We start from the raw sequence: 21,320 nt of genomic DNA, 5'->3' as shown, positions 1-21,320 counted from the left end.
TAATTGTTAGGGATCTGACAGAAAATAAACAATGAATAGCATTCCTAATGCGCTCCTTACAAATGTATATATTTTAAAGTCTCTCACACTTGTTTAAGGCTATTCTTTGGCATACGACTTTTCAAGTTCTATTATTTATTCCATGTATACTGAAAAACAGATATAATAAAAATAATTCAGCCAGTGGTTTTACTTATGTCTGCATATTAGAATCGTTTGGGAAAACTTTGAAACAAACCAACAAACAAAACCAATAAAGCTCTGACACTAACCCAGAGCAATAAAAACAAAATCATTGACAGTGGCGTCTGCACATCAGTATTTTAAAAAATACCACAGGTGTTTTTCAGCTGCAGAGGTGAAGAACTGCTAGTACTGAGAGATACTACATGCAGTGCCCACACACAATCAGTCATTAGAAGCATGGCACACATGGCAGACCAGTGATCACAGTCAGTAATTTTTGGTCATGATCCATACTTACTACAATGTTCTGACTGCCAATTAACTGTCCATTTCAAAAGGCTGAATTTTATATTATATGAAATATAAAATATGACATATGAAATATGATATATATGATTATATGAAATATACAAAATATACCTTAATGAAGTGATCTTTTAAAAAACTCTGATTGATTTTACTTTTAGTTTTATTGAAGCTAGGCAGTAATAAACAGGTTATCTCACTGCTTACCAAACTGGGATGCAGAGCACCATAAAGTGACTAATTCTACACTCTTATTAGGGAGCCTAATAAAATTTCAATTCCTAGGCATTAATGTAGAATTGCTGAATCAGAATCTTTAGGAGCAGGGCACAAAAATCTGTATTTTTTAATTTCTTGGAAGCTTTATATCATTAAATAAACGTGTTGCTGGACTCCATCTGGTGTTAACCTGATAACATAAGCACTAGATAAAAGTCTAACAACATGTTTCACACAGGATAGTTGATTCTATCCTATCGTAACATCTTGTTGTCCTTTACTTTCCAAAACTGCTTACATTACCTGATGAGGAAGAGAGGTGTTCTGGGTGCACACACCACCTGGGAGACACATTAGGTAGAGCACTTACCTTCTGAGAGTCTTTCCTTCCAGCCTTGGGCTGCTGAAGTGAAGAATTCATTGTTAAGGGCTGAGCCATTTAACTTCATTAAACCATCTGGACCAACCTGGGTCAAAGAATAAGCCAAGGAAAGCTTACAAAGAAAGTGAAAGGTATCATGGGGTATTTGACTTTCCTTTCATTTTAGAAAAGAATGTATATATATTTAATTTTATAGAAATATGAGTATCTCATACTATGTGCTTATTCAGGACAACTCTGTTATTTAATGTAATATCACTTTGTTCTAAAACATTGCTTTCCTATTTACCTCTCCTCACTCCTCTCTCCATTCACACCCATTCCCTAATAATTAAAAATCTACTCACAGAACCACACATAAAGTGATGGAACAACTGGCTATCCAACCAGTAGAAAATAAAGCTGAATCCCAGATTCAAATAATGTAAAAAAAAAAAAAAAAAGGATGGACTAAAAATCTAAATGTAAATTTTAAGTCAAAAACAGTTTTTTGAAGAAAATTAAGAAAACGATTTGGACATCCTTGAGACTGAGGAACTCTTCTTAACCCAACTTTACTTTCCAAACCTATGTGGGTCGACATCATTTCCCCCGGCTCTACAGCAGAAATTGGTAAACTTTCTGTAAAGGGCTAGACAAAAAATACTTCAACTGTGCAGGCCATATGGCTTGATTTCAGCTCCTCAACTCTGCCACTGTAGCACAAAAGTAGTTATGGACAATATGAAAACTAATAGGAGTGGCTTTAAGCCAATAAAACTTCATTAATCAGGCAGTCAGCTGGAAATTGCTTAGTGGGCTGTAGTTTGCTGACTGCTGATTCATACTCCAGAGAACTGGTACAAGGGTAATGGTGTTCCTATAAAAGCAGTTTATCCAGTCTCTACTTAGTAGAGTATTACAGTGATAAGCAAGTTACTCCACTACAAGATAATATATTCTGCAGTTTAATCCTCCAACTATGAAAAAGTTATTTTAACCCCAAATCTGCTTTCTGTATAACAAAAGTTTACCTCTTCCATACCATGGGCCTTCAAATATATTGAAAGAGAAGTGTTTTGATCCAAACCTATGTTTTTCTCTGGTCTAAATATTTTTCTACTGCTCATTGCTGGATACTCCACACAGTGAAGTACAGCTTCAAACTTTTCATTCTTTAAACACTCTAAATTGCATCTGACAGTAGTTTGTATTTCACTTAATCGAAATTCCATATTCTCTACACATAGGGACAATGTTACTCAGATTACTGTGGGCTCCAACCGTGTTAACAAATGAAAAACTAGCCAAGTAACCTCCTATTAAGAATACCTGGGCTGGGCGCGGTGGCTCACGTCTGTAATCCCAGCACTCTGGGAAGCTGAGGCAGGCGGATCACAAGGTCAGGAGATCGAGACCATCCTGGCTAACACGGTGAAACCCCATCTCTACTAAAAATACAAAAAAAACACAAAAAACAAAAAACAAAAAAAAACTAGCCAGGTGTGGCGGCACACGCCTGTAATCTCAGCCACTCAGGAGGCTGAGGCAGGAGAACTGCATGAACCCAGGAGGCAGAGGTTGCAGTGAGCCAAGATCGAGCCAATGCACTCCAGCCTGGACGACAGAGTGAGACTCTGTCTCCAAAAAAAAAAAAAAAAAGAAAAAGATGAGAGCAATCTCCAAGAGGTTCTCTTAAAACTGCTGAAACTTCAGTCTCCTAACTTGTTCTAACCAAGAACTGGCATCCTCAAGCTATAATTTCTACAAGAGTTATGGTAGGGAGAGCAGTCACCAAGAAGAACCGGGTTCACTTCTTTGCCCCCACCTCTATAAGAATACCTCATTTATTTGGGCTCTCTGGACAACGGACTCTGAACTCCTTTGACATGTTCTGATTCATAACACTATGAAATTGTTATCAATGAAGTCTAGTAGGAAGATGATTTTCAGAATTAGAAAGATTTAGTTTTAACTCAATAAATAAGTCAATCAGCTAATAATGAATTCTGTCGTTTACTTATTCTGTTATCCTCTTACTATGAACAAGAGTATAACTAGTTCTTTTACTGTGTAAACTAAGGAAAACATCTCTCTCATCATTTTAATAAACATTCTTAAAAGTTGGAGGTTAGGGAGACCTATCACATTACTTAGAATACAGCTGAGATTTTTAAAAATCTCACAAGTGAAGAAAGCTTAAAAAATCGTAATTCTTCTATCTTCCTTTTCCAGAGGGAGGAAACAGAAGATCAGAAGAGGGAGTGACTTGGTACACTGTTTTCCCTGATGAAAGCCAAAGTCTCAGACCTTTACTTCATTCCTGACCAAGGTAAATCACTAAAGTTCTCTGGTCCCTGCCTTGACGCTTGCCAGACGTTTGGTATTTCTTTTTGCTACTATTTTTTTTAAGTATAACTTGTATTGGGTTTTAAGTTCTCTATTATGGAAGTAATAAATGTTTCTCTTAGAAAAATGTAACAAAAGAATGCAAACTGTGAACATTCTCAAGTCCACCACTGTTCATACCATGTTGCATTGTCTTTCCAGCTGTATTTATTTATCCGGACCTATGTTTTTGGCTTATTCCTCACATTTCCCACTCCACTGAGGCACTGGCCCACGTCCTGTTGATACTGGACCAAGACAACTCTTCCTCCTGAAGTTTACGTTTGTTTTTTTTTTTCTTGAGATGGAGTTTCACTCTGTCACTCAGGCTGGTGTCCAGTGGCACCGTCTTGGCTCACTGCAATCTCCGCCTCCCAGGTTCAAGTGATTCTCCTGCCTCCACCTCCCGAGTAGCTGGGATTACAGGCACCTGCCACCACACCCAGCTAATTTTTGTATTTTTAGTAGAGACAGGGTTTTGCCATGTTGGCCAGGCTGGTCTTGAACTCCGGACCTCAGGTGATCCGCCCTCCTGGGCTGCCCAAAGTGCTGGGACTACAGGTGTGAGCCACCATGACCGGCCTCCTCCTGAACTTCATTCTATGGATGCCTAAATCCTAATACAGTCAAAATAATTCTGTAATCTTGAAATTCTGGCAGGAGAATTTTTCTTTTTTTCCTAAGCCTTAAAAAGCTCGCCTATTAAGAAACTTATGTAAAAATATTCTTACTTTTCAGTACCATTAATACCACTTTACAAGTATACATAAACAGCTATTTTTAAAATCTTAAGGAGTTCAATGACGCACCTGTCGATCTACCTCTGGGAGTAGTAGAAGCAGTCGCTGTTGGCAATCTCCAGGAAGGACTGAAAATGTGTGCTTGTTGATCAGTGCTCGCAGATTTGTATTAACCAGAATGGAGTCCGGTGTCTCAACGTCAATGTCGGCACATTTAGTTCTTTTCATTTGTCCTACAAAAACGGAAAAGGATTGTTTGGGCCTCCTTCACAAGTCCTGTTTCTATATAAACTGTAGCTTTCTGTGCAGTATAAAAAATCCACAATTGTAAGCATTTAAATATCACACTGTGAAGAAGGTAACGCTTAAGATCTTAGGATTTTCTTCTAAGACTAACAAAACAAGTTTTGTTCATTTATAGAGGATAAAAGAATACAGTGTATCTATCTTCTGTGCATAAATAGAACAAAGTCTGTAAAAATGAGTCTTCTACCATACTAAAACTGCATTTTATGTTTGACACTAGATTATTTCCCCCAAAAAACTGAGAAAGTTTATGATAAATGATAGGAAGAATGTCTAAGAAAGAAAATCCAAATCTACAAATCATACTGATATCCTTTGCCTCTTTTCATGACTTTTTTTTTCACTGATTTTAATTTGCATTGGCTAAAAATGTTATGATTTAATAGCTTAGCAGTTTTAGGAAATCTGTCCACAACCAGAAGGTTACAATCTTTCAAAAAACTGAGTACACAAAGGATTAAAATGTAAATAAAAATTTATATATATACACAAAAGACCAACTTGGAAAAAATATTTAGAAGCCATGACAAAAGGCTGCTATTCTTCATATGAAAATAGCAATTACAAATCAATAAGAAAAAGACAAATACCACCAAGAGAAAAATGAGCAAAGGAAATTAAAAGGTAATTCAGTCCACTAACCTTAAGTAGATGCTATTATTTTTTTAAAATGCAAATTAAACCAATGAACATAAAATATTATTTGTCTATGAAATGGCAAAATATTGCAATATGGTAATGGGAATATGCAGGCGAAAAAAGCAAAAAGCACTTTCAAATACTGCTGATGGGGCTGAATCAGCATAATCTTATAAAATAAAATCTAACAATATCTAGGAAAATGTTAATCTACATAATACTCTGGGACCTATACAATCATACACCCTCTGCCTCCTGGGGGAAGCACAAACAAAAGAAAGGATTTCCCTCAAATTAATCCCACTGGATTCCTACAAATTAAAATCTAGCATTACTACTTCAGAAGGATTACCCAAAAAATGAGAAGTTACGACACTACAAGGGAGAATCATTAGAAACTAGAAATAACAGATGGAGACCTAGAAGTACTGAAGCTATCAGATATATAGAATACAGAATTGCTATGTACAAAATGTTTAAGGAAATAAATAATGTAATTACAAAAATAAGGACAAAACAATTAGGAATACACAGACTTTAAAAAATGGGACATCTGGAAATGTAGAATAAAAATTGATGAAATTGATTAAACAGTAGTTTCACAATATTAAAGAGGGTCTACACTATATAGCCAAACAATTTACTCTCAATTTACCCAATTTATACTCTCAGAATATAAGAGAAGATAAAATATTTTTAGAGATTTAGCAAAAACATAAATGACAGAATGAGAAGGTCTAACAAATACCTGACTGAAGATCAAGAATGAGAAAATGAAGAGAATGGAAAAAAGGCAATATTCCAAGAACTGACAGTTGTACATTTACAGCAACTGATGAAAACCACAAACCTAAAGCTCTAGAAGTGGAACATATTCCAAAGAGGACAGAAAGAAATCCATGCAGAGACCCAGCATAGTAAAAGTGTTTATCAAAGACAAAGAGAATAGCTTGAAAGCATCCACGAGGATGGGAACAATCACATAAAAAGGAATGAAAGAGCAGTAGTAAACTTCTTAACACAATGGAATTTAGAATAAGGTAAATAATATCTGTAAAATGCTGAGAGAAAATAATCACTAACCTACAAATGCATGTCCACCAAACTACCCTTTGAAAATGAACATGAAAGAAGGATATTTATAAACCAAAACTGAAGGCATTCACTACTCAGAAACCTGATACAAATACAGTTCTTATTGTACTTCAGCAAAGAAAATCATTGCAGAATGGGTTGAAATACAATAAAGGTAAACATGTAGATAAATATATGTACACATTGTTTATATAAAATAATAGTATTCTAGTGTCTGATTTGTGAGGTTAAAAACAAAATACAAAAAAAAGACAATTAATATTTATTTAAGTCCAGATATAAAAGATAAGCGCTGAACTGTTGTATTTCCCCTGTTCTGGAGGAAAATCAAGATGGTTACTTTTAAGAATTAAAGACGGCCGGGCGCGGTGGCTCAAGCCTGTAATCCCAGCACTTTGGGAGGCCGAGACGGGCGAATCACGAGGTCAGGAGATCAAGACCATCCTGGCTAACACGGTGAAACCCCCTCTCTACTAAAAAAATACAAAAAACTAGCCGGGCGAGGTGGCGGGCGCCTGTAGTCCCAGCTACTCGGGAGGCTGAGGCAGGAGAATGGCGTGAACCCGGGAGGCGGAGCTTGCAGTGAGCGGAGATCTGGCCACTGCACTCCAGCCTGGGCGACAGAGCAAGACTCCGTCTCAAAAAAAAAAAAAAAAAAAAAAAAAAAAAAAAAAAGAATTAAAGACATATCACATTTAACTAAATATATTTAGAACTATGATATACCAATTTTTTAAAATGTGTGGTACCATTTAAGGAATCACTAACCACTAAGAGAAATCGAGTGCATACCAAACTCAGTAGAGAGAAAAAAAAGGCTACAAGAGAATCAATATGAATATACCAAAAAAAAAAAAAAAAAAAAAAAAAAAATTAGTAAAGCCAAAAATCCTTTTCAGAAATTTAAAAGAAGAGTAAGAAAGAGACTGCGAGCGGTGGCCCATGCCTGTAATCCTAGCATTTTGGGAGGCCAAGGCAGGCGAATCACTTGAGGGCAGGAGCTCAAGACCAGCCTGGCCAACATGGTGAAACCCCATTTCTACTAAAAGTAAAAAATTAGCTGTGTGTGGGGGCGGGTGCCTGTAATCCCAGCTACTCAGGAGGCTGAGACAGGAGAATCACTTGAACCTGGGAGGCAGAAGTTGCAGTGACCTGAGATCGCGCCACTGCACTCCAGCCTCGGTGACAGAGCGCGACTCTTTCTCGAAAAAAAAAAAAAAGAATAAGAAAGGAAACAAGAAACACAGCAATAGGATAAAAAACTAAGACTGGGCCGGGCGCGGTGGCTCAAGCCTGTAATCCCAGCACTTTGGGAGGCCGAGACGGGCGAATCACGAGGTCAGGAGATCGAGACCATCCTGGCTAACACGGTGAAACCCCATCTCTACTAAAAAATACAAAAAACTAGCCGGGCGAGGTGGCGGGCGCCTGTAGTCCCAGCTACTCGGGAGGCTGAGGCAGGAGAATGGTCTAAACCCGGGAGGCGGAGCTTGCAGTGAGCTGAGATCCGGCCACTGCACCCCAGCCTGGGCGACAGCAAGACTCTGTCTCAAAAAAAAAAAAAAAACTAAGACTGTAGAAACAAGTCCAAATATTAACAAATACAGTAAATGTAAATAAATAAAACTCATCAAATGAGAGCTTGTCACTGGGTTGAAACCAAAACAAAGAAATTTCAGCCAGTTATAAGCTATTTAGAGAGAGATTATGTAAAGCACAAGGACACAGAAATGAAGTCACACACGAGGCAAAAACTAACCATGCATTTATTAACATCAAATGAAAGATTCTTTTAGTAAAAACACTTATTGATGATAAGGTAAATAAACATTCAATCCATCAGAAAGATTTTAAACATGAAAACATCCAATATAAAGTAATTTCAAAACATGTGAAATAAAAACTGAAAGAACAGGGAGAACTGGACAAACCCACCATTTGGATAGGAAATTTTAACACGTCTCTCTCAATTATTAATAAATCAAGCAAACCAAAAGCAGCTATCACTCACTTAAAAAGCTGATTTCAGGCCAGGCGCAGTGGCTCATGCCTGTAATCCCAGCCCAGCACTTTGGGGGGCCGAGGTGGGTGGTATCACGAGGTCTGGAGTTCAAGACCAGCCTGATCAACACAGTGAAACCCTGTCTCTTTTAAAAATACAAAAATTAGCCAGGACTGGTGACATGCGCCTATAATCCCAGCTACTCAGGAGGCTGAGGCAGGAGAATTGCTTGAACCTGGGAGGTGGAGGTTGCAGTGAGCCAAGATCATGCCACTGCACTCCAGCCTGGGTGACTGAGCAAGACTCCGTGTCAAAAAAAAAAAAAAAAAAAAAGCTGATTTCAGATTAACAAGCTTCCTCTAACACAGAATTATGTGTTGAACGACTAGAGTATACCTACAAAATTCAGATTAGGTCAAAAAAAGGAGGTCTCAGTAAATTTTGAGTAACAGTAGTGCAGTAACAGCAACAACAGCAGCAGCAAACTTATATAGGGATTCCTAAGTGCCAGACATTGTTCTAAGCATTTACATATATTCACTCATTTATTTGTCATACAACCCTATGAAGTAGGTAACTATTACCACCCCATTTCACAGATGAAGAAAGTGAGACCCAGATACAACTCGCCCAAATCACATTATTAAGTTAGTGTAGGAATTTAAACCCAGGCAATTTGATTTTAAAGTCTTTTGTTCATCAGTATACCACATAGGCATAAGCATCACACAGTTCATGCATGATATCTGACCAGAGGCTTCATAACAAAAAGATAAACAAAAATCCCTATATATTTGGAAATCAACAACAACAAACCAAAAAAACTTCAAAATAACTCCTGGGCCAAAGAACAAATTACAATAAAATTTTAAATCTTTTCAAAGTGAATAATAAAAACAGTGTCTAAGAGGTAAATGTTATCCATAAATTCAAATAGTACCTAAAGATACAAAATAAAAACAAAGGTTTCTACATTCAAATCCAACCTTCCTGCCAGAAATGACATTTTAAATTGGATGACATGAAATCACAATGTACATGTTAATCATATTTGGTTTTTAATTTCACTAAATATCTTGAACATTTTTCAAATTATCACCTACAAATTAATCTTCTTTCTTTTAAAAAAGCTGCATCATATTCCAACATACACACCAGGGGTGTCCAATTTTCTGGCTTCCCTGGGCCACAATGGAAGAAGAATTGTCGTGGGCCACACAAAAAATACGCTAACACTAACTAATGAGCTGTAACAAAAAGGTAAATAAATAAAAATCACCAAAAAAAAAAAATCTCATAATGTTTTAAGAAAGTTTATGAATTTGTGTTGAGCAGCATTCAAAGCCACCCTGGGCCACATGCAGCCTGTGGCAGGTTGGGCAAACTTGCTATACACCATGATTAATTTAAATGGAATACCACTGATGATAAAGGTAGGTGGCTATCAGTTTTTTGTTTAATATAAACAATGTTGCAATGCCTCTATAAACTTTTGAAAAGCAACAGCTTTGTTTGCTTTTCCCATATAATTAATAGAACTGGACTGTCAACCTTTCTTGAATAATTTTTACTATTTTCATTGTACCTGCACATCACAGTCAAACTTCAGTTAAAATGTTGACTTCTTAAAAGACTGGCAAGTAGTTGTGAATTATTTTCTACTACTGATTGAACTGTGTACCCTGAAGATACTTTTTTGTTTCAAAGTGGTCAGTTTAAGTTCTCTAATTTTAGTAAAGATGACTTACTCAAGTTTTTCCAATTAGGTTGCCGTAATCTATTATATTATACTTGAAATCTGAGGTATGTTTATTCTTCTGACTGAATCTGGGATGTAAAAATACATATTACCAATTTTACTGAAGTTAATAAAAATGATACCAATGTCAGCTAGAAAGTATTTTATATAAATTAGCTAATTTAGTTTTATCATTTATGTTTTACACAACTTCTTCCACGTGTTTTGAAAATAGTCATTGTGTGGCCAGGCGCGGCGGCTCACGCCTGAAATCCCAGCACTTTGGGAGGCCAAGGCTGGCAGATCACGAGGTCAGGAGATCGAGAGCATCCTGGCTAACACAGTGAAACTCCGTCTGTACTGAAAATACAAAAAAATTAGCCGAGCGTCGTGGCGGGTGCTACTTGGGAGGCTGAGGCAGGAGAATGGCATGAACACAGGAGGCGGAGCTTGCAGTGAGCCGAGATTGCGCCACTGCGCTCTAGCCTGGGCAACAGAGTGAGACTCCATCTCAGAAAAAAGAAAATGGTCATTGTGGCTATGTTACAAAAATTTCCACACTATTTCCCTTAATGCTCATTTGCTTGAAAGAAGATGGACTTTTGCTTACTTCTCAGCCATCAGGTCAAACTTAAATAAACACAAATGGTGCTTTCTTTTTTTATGGTTAATTTTTCCTAGTTTTCCATGAAAGTTAAAAATTCCTGGTCCATAATTTCTCAATTTTATACCTCTACATTTCTTTTGCAATTTACTAAAATTTCAATTTTAACTGATTTTAAGTAGAATATGGGCTCCATGAGGAAGAAATACTGTTCTGTTCATCATCATAGCCCTAGGACTCTAAATCTGTGTTTGGCTTATTAGCATTCCTTCTATAGATATTTGTTTAATAAATATTTTTATTCTTAGCAGTGAAACTAAGGATCAAAGGGCACATTTGGTTTAAATATGTCATATACTAAATTAAGAAAATGTACAATCGCCTCTAGAATCAAACTAACGTTTTTTGATTTTTTTTTTTTTACAAAGCATTTGTCTGAAATATTGTTACTTCTGTTCTCACACTTAATACTTTAGATCAGTCTGGAATATGTAAATGAATACAGAATAAATTTCCCTCAGAATGTGTCAGCACTGCTGTACTTTTAGCTTCCATGTTGCTGCTAAGGATGTCTGTACTCCCAATTCTTGAATCTTTCTATGTGAAGTATTTTTCTTCTTTCTGGAGGCTTTTTGTTACCTTTTCAAGACCCTATATGTTTCAAGGATTTTTTTAAAAACGTGCCTTGGCATAGGTTTCTTTTCACTCATGTTTCTTAATCCCTATTACACACTTTTAATCTGGAATTCTGTGGCTTTTTACTCTAAATAATGTTCCTATATTATTTTTATCACATTCTGTTCTTCCTTTCTGATAGTCCTACTATGTGAGACATTGTACAACCTAGATTGTTGTTCCAAGTTTCTTACTTTTTCTCTCCTACTGAACCTCTTTTTCACTTTGACAGATTTTTCTAAGAAATTTCTTCAACTTAATGAAACATTATCAAGATGATCTCTGCTTAGCTGGGAATCTATATATTTGCCTGCAGGTTTTTTTCTAAGACTATTCAACGTCTTTAGGTACCAATCCACCAATCTCAAGCTGGACCATGATGAGAGGAAGAAGGAAGTAGTGGTGTTAGAAATATGTCTTGTTAGCATTTTGAAAGCGAAGGAGGAGAATCCCTATTCAATATTTACATTTTACTTGATTTTCCAGATTTCAGTACAGTGCCTCCTCATCTGCCCCCAGCTGTGTTTGATATCCCTGAATTTGGAGTTTCTCTGGTTCATATTTCACCTCAAAATAAACCTCCTGTCTCCTGCTGGGGTAAGACATCAAACTGCTTCTTACTAACTTTCAAACAAAATTTCCCCCTTCTCTTCTGTAATACGTCATATCCCCAATTCTTGAGCCTTCCTGGTGTTCTGCAGCCTTATGTGGCTGGTTTATCCCTGGCAACTGCTCTTCAGCTCAGTGAAAAATTCTATCCAGTTTTCATCTCTCAAAATTTGCTGACGTCTCTTGCCCAGCTGTGGTCTCCTTGTTTTCTTTGTCTGTATGGATTTGATCTTTTGTATTTCCATATTACCATTTCAATGGGATTTCAAAAGGAATAGAGAGAAGAAATCAGTCTGTCATATATATTTAGTTATAAGCCCTTCTTTCTTTCTTTACACAGAAATAAAAAATGAATAATGCTGGACAAAGCAAACTATTGGCAGAAAGGGAAATAAACCACAAAATGACTGATAATAGATCTTTCTCTCAAATACAGCTTGTTAAGAGGAAGACAGGAACAACATGAATACAGTCAAGAGCTCAAAGGTAAACAGAGGATAACAGAAGAAAGACATACGAAACCAATTCTGTTCCTGTTACTTTTCATTTCGTAACAGTAATTATGTTAGCAACAACAAAAGTTATGTCTAATCTTTGTTATGTAACTCAAATCTAAGTTGTAAGTACCTAAGTCAGGTAGCTGATGAATTTTAAACACGCAGCTGATAAATCATGGTAATGAAAACTGAAGTCTTTGTAAGCAAACTTACTGGTATGGAGTCTCTCAGATCTCTGGAATGACTTCTTCCCCAAGCCTAGCAAAGTATTTTCCACTTTAACTGAAGAAGAAAAGCTGGAGTTTGAGTTCTGAGGGCTGTTTGACTGTCCATCAGATTGCTTTCCCTCCCATGTTGCTAGGAGAAAAAAATACGTAAAGACTGGTAGCACTGAGATTATAGACAGAATCAATTAATCAATCATTCAACATTCACTAAATGAAGTTACGTATGAGGCAATGTGACCCTCCCTAATGTGTTTTGAGTTTGAGAATTAAAGTCAAAGAGTAAAATAAAACTGTTTTTCCTCCCAGCATACTATTTGCTTCTAGTGGTAAATTTCCTTTCTCATAAAAATGCAGTTCTGTATGATTCAGATTGAGTCTGGCAGGCCCATAGAATCAGCTTATGGTATCAAACTGAATTATGTAATACAATACAGAGTCTGTATGTAGAAAGTTTAGAGTAGAAACAAACACGCAACCACAACAAAAGATCCAAAGGCCTTACAGACATGTCCAAAATAAACTCAAAGGTTGTATGTATTCTTAGGAAAACCTGTTATTCTTACAGAAAACTGGCTAAGAGTTTAGTTTGCGCCTCTTGGAAACATCAGATTTTAAGGTTGTTGATTAGAGGTTTCCAAACATTTATTAGATTAGACCATCTTGAAAGTCAGTCATTTATTTCCTTCTTACATGCAAATCCCAGTGCTAACGTTTTTTTGGAAACAGGGTCTTGCTCTGTCATCCAGGCTGCAGTGCAGTGGTGAGATCAGGGCTAATGGCAGTCTTGACCTCCCAGGCTCAACCAATCCTCCCACCTTAGCTTCCTGAGTAGCTGGGGCTACAGGTGTGCACCACTACATCCGGCTAATTTTGTTTGTTGTTGTTGAGACAGGGTCTCACTATTTTGCCCAGGCTGGTCTTGAACTCCTGGGCTCTGAGTTATTTTTTAATAACTGCATGATTATTTTGCATACAACTTCTCCCATTTATCCTGGAAAGATTTATATTGATGTTCTGGCAGTACAAGGATTGTGTAAGTAAATGTAATTTTAAAATAAATGATGTCATAAACAAATTAGGAAAACCAACACAAAAATACTGGGAAAAAGAAACTTCCATTGAAAAACTGCCCAAACTGCTTACCAGGTTTGGCAGGTACAGAGTCACTGGCTGCTTTGACAGTCTTGAGAGAGAGATGCTGGTTGGAGGAGATGGATATGCTTGGCTTGCACTGCTGCTGCTGCTTCTTCTGCTGTTGCTGCTTTAGAGCCTATAAAGATAAAACAGACTATAAGAAACAAAACAAATCAGTTTTTTAGTAATAATATAAAGTAAATTACTTCTTTTTCAAATGGCAAGAAGCATGCTGATTGTTCCATTTCTTTGAAATCTATCAAAGCAAACAAAATCCTAAATTAAGCCAACTTTCGCTTCTTCGCCTTTTGGCTAAGATCAAATGTAGTATCTGTTCTTATCAGTTTAAATTAAGACAACTAAACACAAAGCCTAAATGATTCTTAGAGTTTGGATAGTTTTTGCCAGTATCATTCCTTTATATAAATGTGAAAAATAGTCATTAGCATTTTTTGGAACTTAAAAATCATTAGGTAAGCCAAAAACTTCCCAGTCTTGTAAGCAGAGACTGTATGTTTTCAATCATTTCTAGAAATGAAATTCTAAGCCTTATAAAAGAGCCCTGTCTGCATCAAACCTATGTAGAAATGTAAATATTTAGTTTATGCAGGCTTCAGAGGTACTATATATTTACAAAAGTTTGTAAATAACTACATCAGTTGTCTTGGGTGACAACAATGAGATCTGTCCCAATTATCAAATTTCAGCAATTTATAGCAATGCAATAAACAGAGGGGGAAGACTAGACAATACTGGTTCTAACAACAGTGTGGTTCCTTCTGTCTACTTCAGAATATTTTGATTTCTATGAGGTTCTTAATTTATAGAATATACTTGATAATACTATTTAAAATCAACAGAAAAAAACAAGAAATGCCTAAATTTTAATCACAAAAACATTATGAAGGCAACTTTTAACTTAAGGTTTTTTTTAAAAAAAAAAGATAAAGAAACCAAGAAAAGTAATTTCAGGGAAAAAACCTGAAGTTTGGCTTTGCTAGGTTGCCAGTTTCAAGATCTTAACACCGTCATGTGGAAAAGTCTGGAACAACTGGCTACTTCTGCATTCCTATTCTCTTTTCCCAATATAGTTTCCTCCTGCTTAACCTTTCACACATATCTCTGGCTATGCTATAGGCACAGTGGCAACAAATCATCTCCTCACTCTAAGTGTCAACGCAGAAAAACAACTGAGAGAGCTCTATGTCTCGCTTAGGCTCACCTACATTTATAATAGGTTAGGCAGAAGCACAAAGTACATAAAATGGCTGTATTGACTGACCATTGATATGGCTTATTCTCTCACTCTTTGCAATTAGATCAGAAGATGTTCACAGACTTGCTGCAGATGCAGTCACCAGTATTCATTCCTTGCTCCTCACAGGACCCATGTAATTTCAGATTAATGTAAAATTTAATAGAACCACTTGATTGCAACTATTTCTGTTGTGATTGTGCACATTTATTTATTTATTTGTTTGTTTTCTGAGAACTATTTCTGCTGTGATCGTGTACATTTATTTATTTATTTATTTATTGAGACGGAGTCTCGCTCTGTCACCCAGGTTGGAGTGCAGTGGCCGGATCTCAGCTCACTGCGAGCTCTGCCTCCTGGGTTTACGCCATTCTCCTGCCTCAGCCTCCCGAGTAGCTGGGACTACAGGCACCCAACACCACGCCCAGCTAGTTTTTTGTATTTTTTAGTAGAGACGGGGTTTCACCGTGGTAGCCAGGATGGTCTCGATCTCCTGACCTCATGATCCACCCGTCTCGGCCTCCCAAAGTGCTGGGATTACGGGCTTGAGCCACCATGCCCGGCCCATTTTTTTTTTTATTATTTATTATTTAATTTTTTTTTTGAGACGGGGTCTTGCTCTATTGCCCAAGCTGGAGTGCAGTGGCACGATCTTGGCTCATTGTAACCTCCACGCCCTGGGTTCAAATGATTCTCTCATCTCATCTTCCAAAGTAGCTGGGATTACAGGAGGTCTCTGAACCCCTGACCTCAGGTGATCCGCCTGCCTTGGCCTCCCAAAGTGCTAGGATTACAGGCATGAGTCACTGTACCCAACAAAGTTAAGTATAGTATAATGTTAAAAAATCCAGGCCAGGTGTGGTGGCTTACACCTGTAATCCCAGCACTTTGGGAGGTTGAGCAGGTGAATCATTTGAGGTCAGGAGTTCAAGATCAGCCTGACCAACATGGTGAAACCCCGTCTCTACTAAAAACACAAAAATTAGCCAGGCAGTGTGATCAGCACCTGTAAGTAATCCCAGCTACTCGGGAGGCTGAGGTGGAGGCTGCAGTGGGCAACAAGAGAAACTCCGCCTCAAAAAAAGAAAAGAGAAAAAAAGAAAGTCTAGCTGTGCAATTCTGTGTTAGTAGATTAAAAGAGAAAAATCTATGTGATCATCTCAATAAATCCCAAAGAAAACAAACCTGAAAAATTCAACACCTATTCATGATTTAAAAACACACGTACAAACAAACGAAAGATTCTGAGCAAACTATGAACAAATTAGACACTTCAAAAATGTGATAAAAAGAGTATCTACCGGCCAGGTGCGGTGGCACACGCCTGTAATCCCAGGACCTTGGGAGGCCAAGGTTGGTAGATCACAAGGTCAAGAGATCGAGACCATCCTGGCCAACATGGTGAAACCTTGTCTCTACTAAAAACACAAAAACTAGCTGGGCGTGGTGGCAGGCGCCTGCAGTCCCAGCTACTTGGGAGGCTGAGGCAGGAGAATTGCTTGAACCCGGGAAGCAGAGGTTGCAGTGAGCCGAGATCGTGCCACTGTACTCCAGCCTAGCAACAGAGCAAGACTCCATCTCAAAAAAAAAAAGAGTATCTACCAAAAACTTATAACATGTGTTACAAAGAGGTGCATAAATTACTAAAACCACATTGGGCTACTGCATGAAAGTTCCACTGACAAGGGCCCAATGTAAAAAATTTTCAAAAAATATCCAAAGACTGCCGAGGTGTGCGTTTTTAATATAGGAAATTCTACTTGATAAACACAGACTACTAGCAATGCTTACCTGCTTTAGTGCCTTCTTGCTGTGCTTCTGTGATGGAGAAATGACTTTACCTGCTGGAATGGTGGGTGATGGGCAGCCTGACTGTGGGGAGGACGATGATACTAGGAAAAAAAAAAGTGACAATAAAAGATTTTTGTTAACAGAGATATCAAGCACCATTCCTTCCCCAATCATATGCTGCTACCTGGAGTAAGAACTGTGACCAAACACTTTTGGGAACGATGTACTTTTTGGAGTTTTACTGCAAACAGCCTCTCTTTTCAGTTTTTTTCCTCAGAAAGTTCTAGTGAAGGATGATAGGATTGGGAAGGTATGAGTGTTAGTATTCCTTACTTTCCATTTATTAATTTTTCAATAGAATTCATTGAAGAATGACTCATCAAATCAGATAAAACTTAGAAAAGATTCTAGGGCCTTTTAGACAGTATCTATGGTCTCACAGTAAATCTAATGACAACATGATATAGTGGAAGGGCCTTGGGCTGGCAGTTTAAAATAAAGACATTAAGGCCATTCGACCTCAAAACTCTACCCTAGTTTTAATCCTTACATTCCTTCATCCTTTAAATCAATAGTTACAGGTTTACCAATGTGAGAGGGCATGTTAAGATTTCTCTAATGGAAGCAATTTGAATTTGCATAGGATGTAACACTCTCTACTTCATCACTAGCTGTTTTATATAGTCTGGCAGAGCTCAGCCAGACCTGAGTGGGTCTTATGTGAATGAGGGTTCTTTCTTTAAGAACCTGTACCTCTTAAACAGCAAGTAGATATTTATGTTCTATAAAATTAAACAATATGAGTAGTGTTTATGATAAATACAGAAATTGCTGATTTAGTACCCTTATTAAAAAAAAACACACAACAAGAAATTATAATCACTACTGCTAGTGATGACTCTTGAAGAATGCATGTTTACTAAAGTCTTCCTCTATTCATAGTAGTTGGACTGAAAAGGCCCAAATAGCAAAATAATATCCCATAGTAAGGGCAATAAGCTTTAAGATGTCATAAAAGTACATACAAGGCGGTGCGCGGTGGCTCACGCCTGCAATCCCAGCACTTTGGGAGGCCAAAGCGGGCAGATGACCTGAGGTCGGAGTTTAAGAACAGCCTGACCAACATGGAGAAACCCCATCTCTACTAAAAATACAAAATTAGCCAGGTGTGGTGGCATATGCCTGTAATCCCAGCTACTCAGGAGGCTGAGGGAGAAGAATCGCTTGAACCTGGGAGGTGGAAGTTGTGGTGAGGAGATTGTGCCATTGCACTGCAGCCTGGGCAACAAGAGCAAAACTCCGTCTCAAAAAAAAAAAAAAAAATTACATACATACTGATAGGTAGGCTAGCTACCAGTCATAAAAATGTATTTTAGTAGACATATTTCATTTGTGTATCCAAGTTTTGGACTATGGTATTTCAATTTACTTAGGCGTCCTAAGAAAGGAATGCACAGTAGATGCATTTAAAGAAGACAGCAGCAAACAATTAAGATTATGACTTGGCCGGGCGTGGTGGCTAACGCCTGTAATTCCAGTACTTTGGGAGGCTGAGGCAGGCGGATCAACTGAGGTCAGGAGTTCAAGACCAGCCCGACCAATATGGTAACACTCCGTCTCTACTAAAAATACAAAAATTAGCCGAGTGTGGTGGCAACATGCCTGTAATCCCAGGCACTCGAAAGGCTGAGGCAGGAGAATCCCTTGAACCCTGGAGGCGGAGGTGGCAGTGAGCCGAGACCACACCATTGCACTCCAGCCTGGGTCACAGAGCGAGAGCCCATCTCAAAAAAAAAAAAAAAAAAAAGATGCTGACTTATCGTCACACTTAGTTTAGTTCTGTATCCCAACCTTTATGAAAAAGTATATAATTTATATATGGAAAAGAGCTGATGAACAAAAAGCTTGATGTTTAAAAAAGGAGTTGAATAATTCAAGGCAGTTCAGCTGCAAAAAGAAATCATAGCCTCGGCCGGGCGCGGTGGCTCACACCTGTAATCCCAAAACTTTGGGAGGATGAGGCTGGCGGATCACGAGGTCAGGAGATCGAGAGCATCCTGGCTAACATGGTGAAACCCTGTCTCTACTAAAAATACAAAAAAACTAGCCGGGCATGGTGGCAGGTGCTTGTAGTCCCAGCTACTCTGGCATGAACCTGGGAGGCAGAGCTTGCAGTGAGCCGAGATTGCGCCACTGCACTCCAGCCCAGGTGTCAGAGCGAGACTCTGTCTTTAAAAAAAAAAAATCATAGCCTTAGTATACTTTGATACTGACCAATTTTTTAAAAATAGCTTTATTAAGCTAAAATTTATATACTAAGCAGCTGGGCATGGTGGCTCACACCTGTAATCCTAGAACTTTGGGAGGCTGAGGCAGGTGGAACACTTGAGGTCAGGAGTTTAAGACCAGCTTGGCCAACATGGTGAAACCCCTACTCTACTAAAATACAAAAATTAGCTGGGTGTGGTGGCACACACCTGTAGTCCCAGCTACTCAGGAGGCTGAGGCAGGAGAATCACTTGAACCCGGGAGGCGGAGGTTGCAGTGAGCTGAGATCACGCCACTGTACTCTAGCCTGGGCAACAGGGTGAGACTCCATCACAAAAGGAAAAAAAAAATATATATATATATATATATAAAATTCATATACTATACATCTTGCCTAAAGTATAAAATTTGAAGCCTACTTGAGGGTGGAGGTGGGAGGAGGGTGAGGATCAAAAAATTACCTATCAGGTACTATGCTTATTTCCTGGGTGACAAAGTATTCTGTACACCAAGCCCCCATGACATATAATTTACCTGTATAAAAAACCTGCACATGTACCCCGAACCTAAAATAAAAGTAAAAAAATAAAATAAAATATTTAAACATATGCACACAGATCACAAGTGGGTAGCACAATGAGGTTTTTTTTATATTTAAATTTTTTTAAAAAGGATATTTTAAGCCCACAGCTATCTTTTTGTGATCCCAGCCGGTCACTATCCTCAAGGATGAGCACTACACTGACATCTAACAGCAGAGGTTACTTTTACCTCTTTTACACTTCATATAAATATTGTGCAGCAGAAACTCTTTTGTACATGTCTTTTTACATTCTGTGGGCTGTTTTGAATTTATATGTAGTTTTCCATGTTGCGAATCATTTATTAGCATTGAATTCTGTTGTGAAAATATCACACAATTATTCCACTGCTTATGTACATGCAAGTGTTTTTCATCTGGGAATATTAGGAATAGTACTAGTATATAAATTCTAGAAAATGCATTGGTGACATAAAAATTTTGGGGTATATAGGTAGTAGTGGCTTTCATATAGTACTAAACCTATATAGTAGTAGTGGACTTGTGTTTTATGTTTTACATCTCTTCAGTTTTAGGTCACACTGACAGTTTTTCAAAATGCTTGTACAAAATTTTGAAGCCACCAGCAGTGTATGACTTTTCTACATCCTTGCCAACACTTGGTATTTTCTGTCATTTTCATTTCAATCTCCTGGTTGCTGTGTTTATATCAGGCTTTTCTCAGATAGCTAAGAAAGTTGAACACTTGTTAACACTTTTTTAGTCACTGAATAACCTCTATTTTGAAGACTGTTATTTTGTTTATCTTCCCGTGGTTTTATTAATAGCTGTCTTTTTCTTGTTGACTTATGGTAGTTCTTTATATATGCTAGATAGACGTCCTTTTTTAGTCTTCTGATATGGTTTGGCTCTGTGTCCCCACCCAAATCTCATCTTTTTTTTTTTGCTTTTTGAGACGGAGTTTTGCTCTTGTCACCCAGACTGGAGTGCAATGGCACGATCTCAGCTCACTGCAACCTCTGCTTGCCAGGTTCAAGCGATTCTCCTGCCTCAGCCTCCCAAGTAGCTGGGATTACAGGTGCCTGCCACCATGCCCAGCTAATTTTTGTATTTTCAGTAGAGACGAGGTTTCACCATGTTGGCCAGGCTGGTCTCAAACTCCTGACTTCAGGTGATCCACCCACCTCAGCCTCCCAAAGTGCTGGGATTACAGGCACGAGCCACTTCGCTGGGCCCCAAATCTCATCTTGAATTGTAATCCCCACGTGTCAGCAGAGGGACCTGTAATCCCCCACGTGTTGAAGTAGGAAGGTGATTGGATCATGGGGGCAGCTTCCCGCAGGTTGTTCTCATGAGATCTGACGGTTTTTTAAAGGCAATTTTCCCTGCTCTTTCTCACTTCTCTCTCCTGCCACCGTGTGAAGTTCGCTGCTTCCCCTTCGCCTTATGCCATGATTGTTAAGTTTCCTTAGGCCTCCCCGGCCATGTGGAACTGTGAGTCAGTTAAACCTTTTTCCTTTATAAATTACCCAGTCTCAGGTATTTATAGCAGTGTGAAAACAAACTAATACATGCTCTCTCGGTCTCTTTCTCCTCTTTCTGAGAAATACTTAAAATATATTTAAATAATCTCATTTGTTATTTCCCCAGTATATTAAATATCTTGTTTTATTTAAGGAATCATTCTCTATCTTAAGACCACAAAGATGTTATTTTCTGTTTTCTTTTAAAAGCATCAG

At 38.0% G+C, this 21,320-nt stretch overlaps 1 protein-coding gene and 1 pseudogene across 5 annotated transcripts in view; one reads left to right on the top strand and one right to left on the bottom strand.

Moving 5' to 3' along the window:
- ASXL2 (ASXL transcriptional regulator 2) overlaps positions 1-21,320 on the bottom strand; it is a 158,023-nt gene that overhangs the window by 24,687 nt on the left and 112,016 nt on the right. For 4 of the 5 annotated variants that reach the window (XM_050753573.1, XM_050753574.1, XM_050753577.1 and 1 more), the window contains 5 exons: positions 16,773-16,873; positions 13,736-13,862; positions 12,579-12,722; positions 4,270-4,433; positions 1,082-1,178 (listed from right to left, as the gene is read on the bottom strand). In XM_050753573.1, coding sequence (XP_050609530.1) covers positions 1,082-1,178; positions 4,270-4,433; positions 12,579-12,722; positions 13,736-13,862; positions 16,773-16,873 — 633 coding nt within the window. Of the gene's footprint in view, positions 1-1,081; positions 1,179-4,269; positions 4,434-12,578; positions 12,723-13,735; positions 13,863-16,772; positions 16,874-19,574; positions 20,079-21,320 lie in introns of those variants that run through there. The other variant, XM_050753575.1, reaches the window with a different exon arrangement.
- Positions 14,019-14,145, top strand: LOC126934588 (uncharacterized; annotated as a pseudogene).

Source organism: Macaca thibetana, chromosome 13 (assembly GCF_024542745.1).
Source record: "Macaca thibetana thibetana isolate TM-01 chromosome 13, ASM2454274v1, whole genome shotgun sequence".
Classification (NCBI taxonomy): Eukaryota; Metazoa; Chordata; class Mammalia; order Primates; family Cercopithecidae; genus Macaca; species Macaca thibetana.
This window is presented reverse-complemented; position numbering and strand designations above follow the sequence as displayed.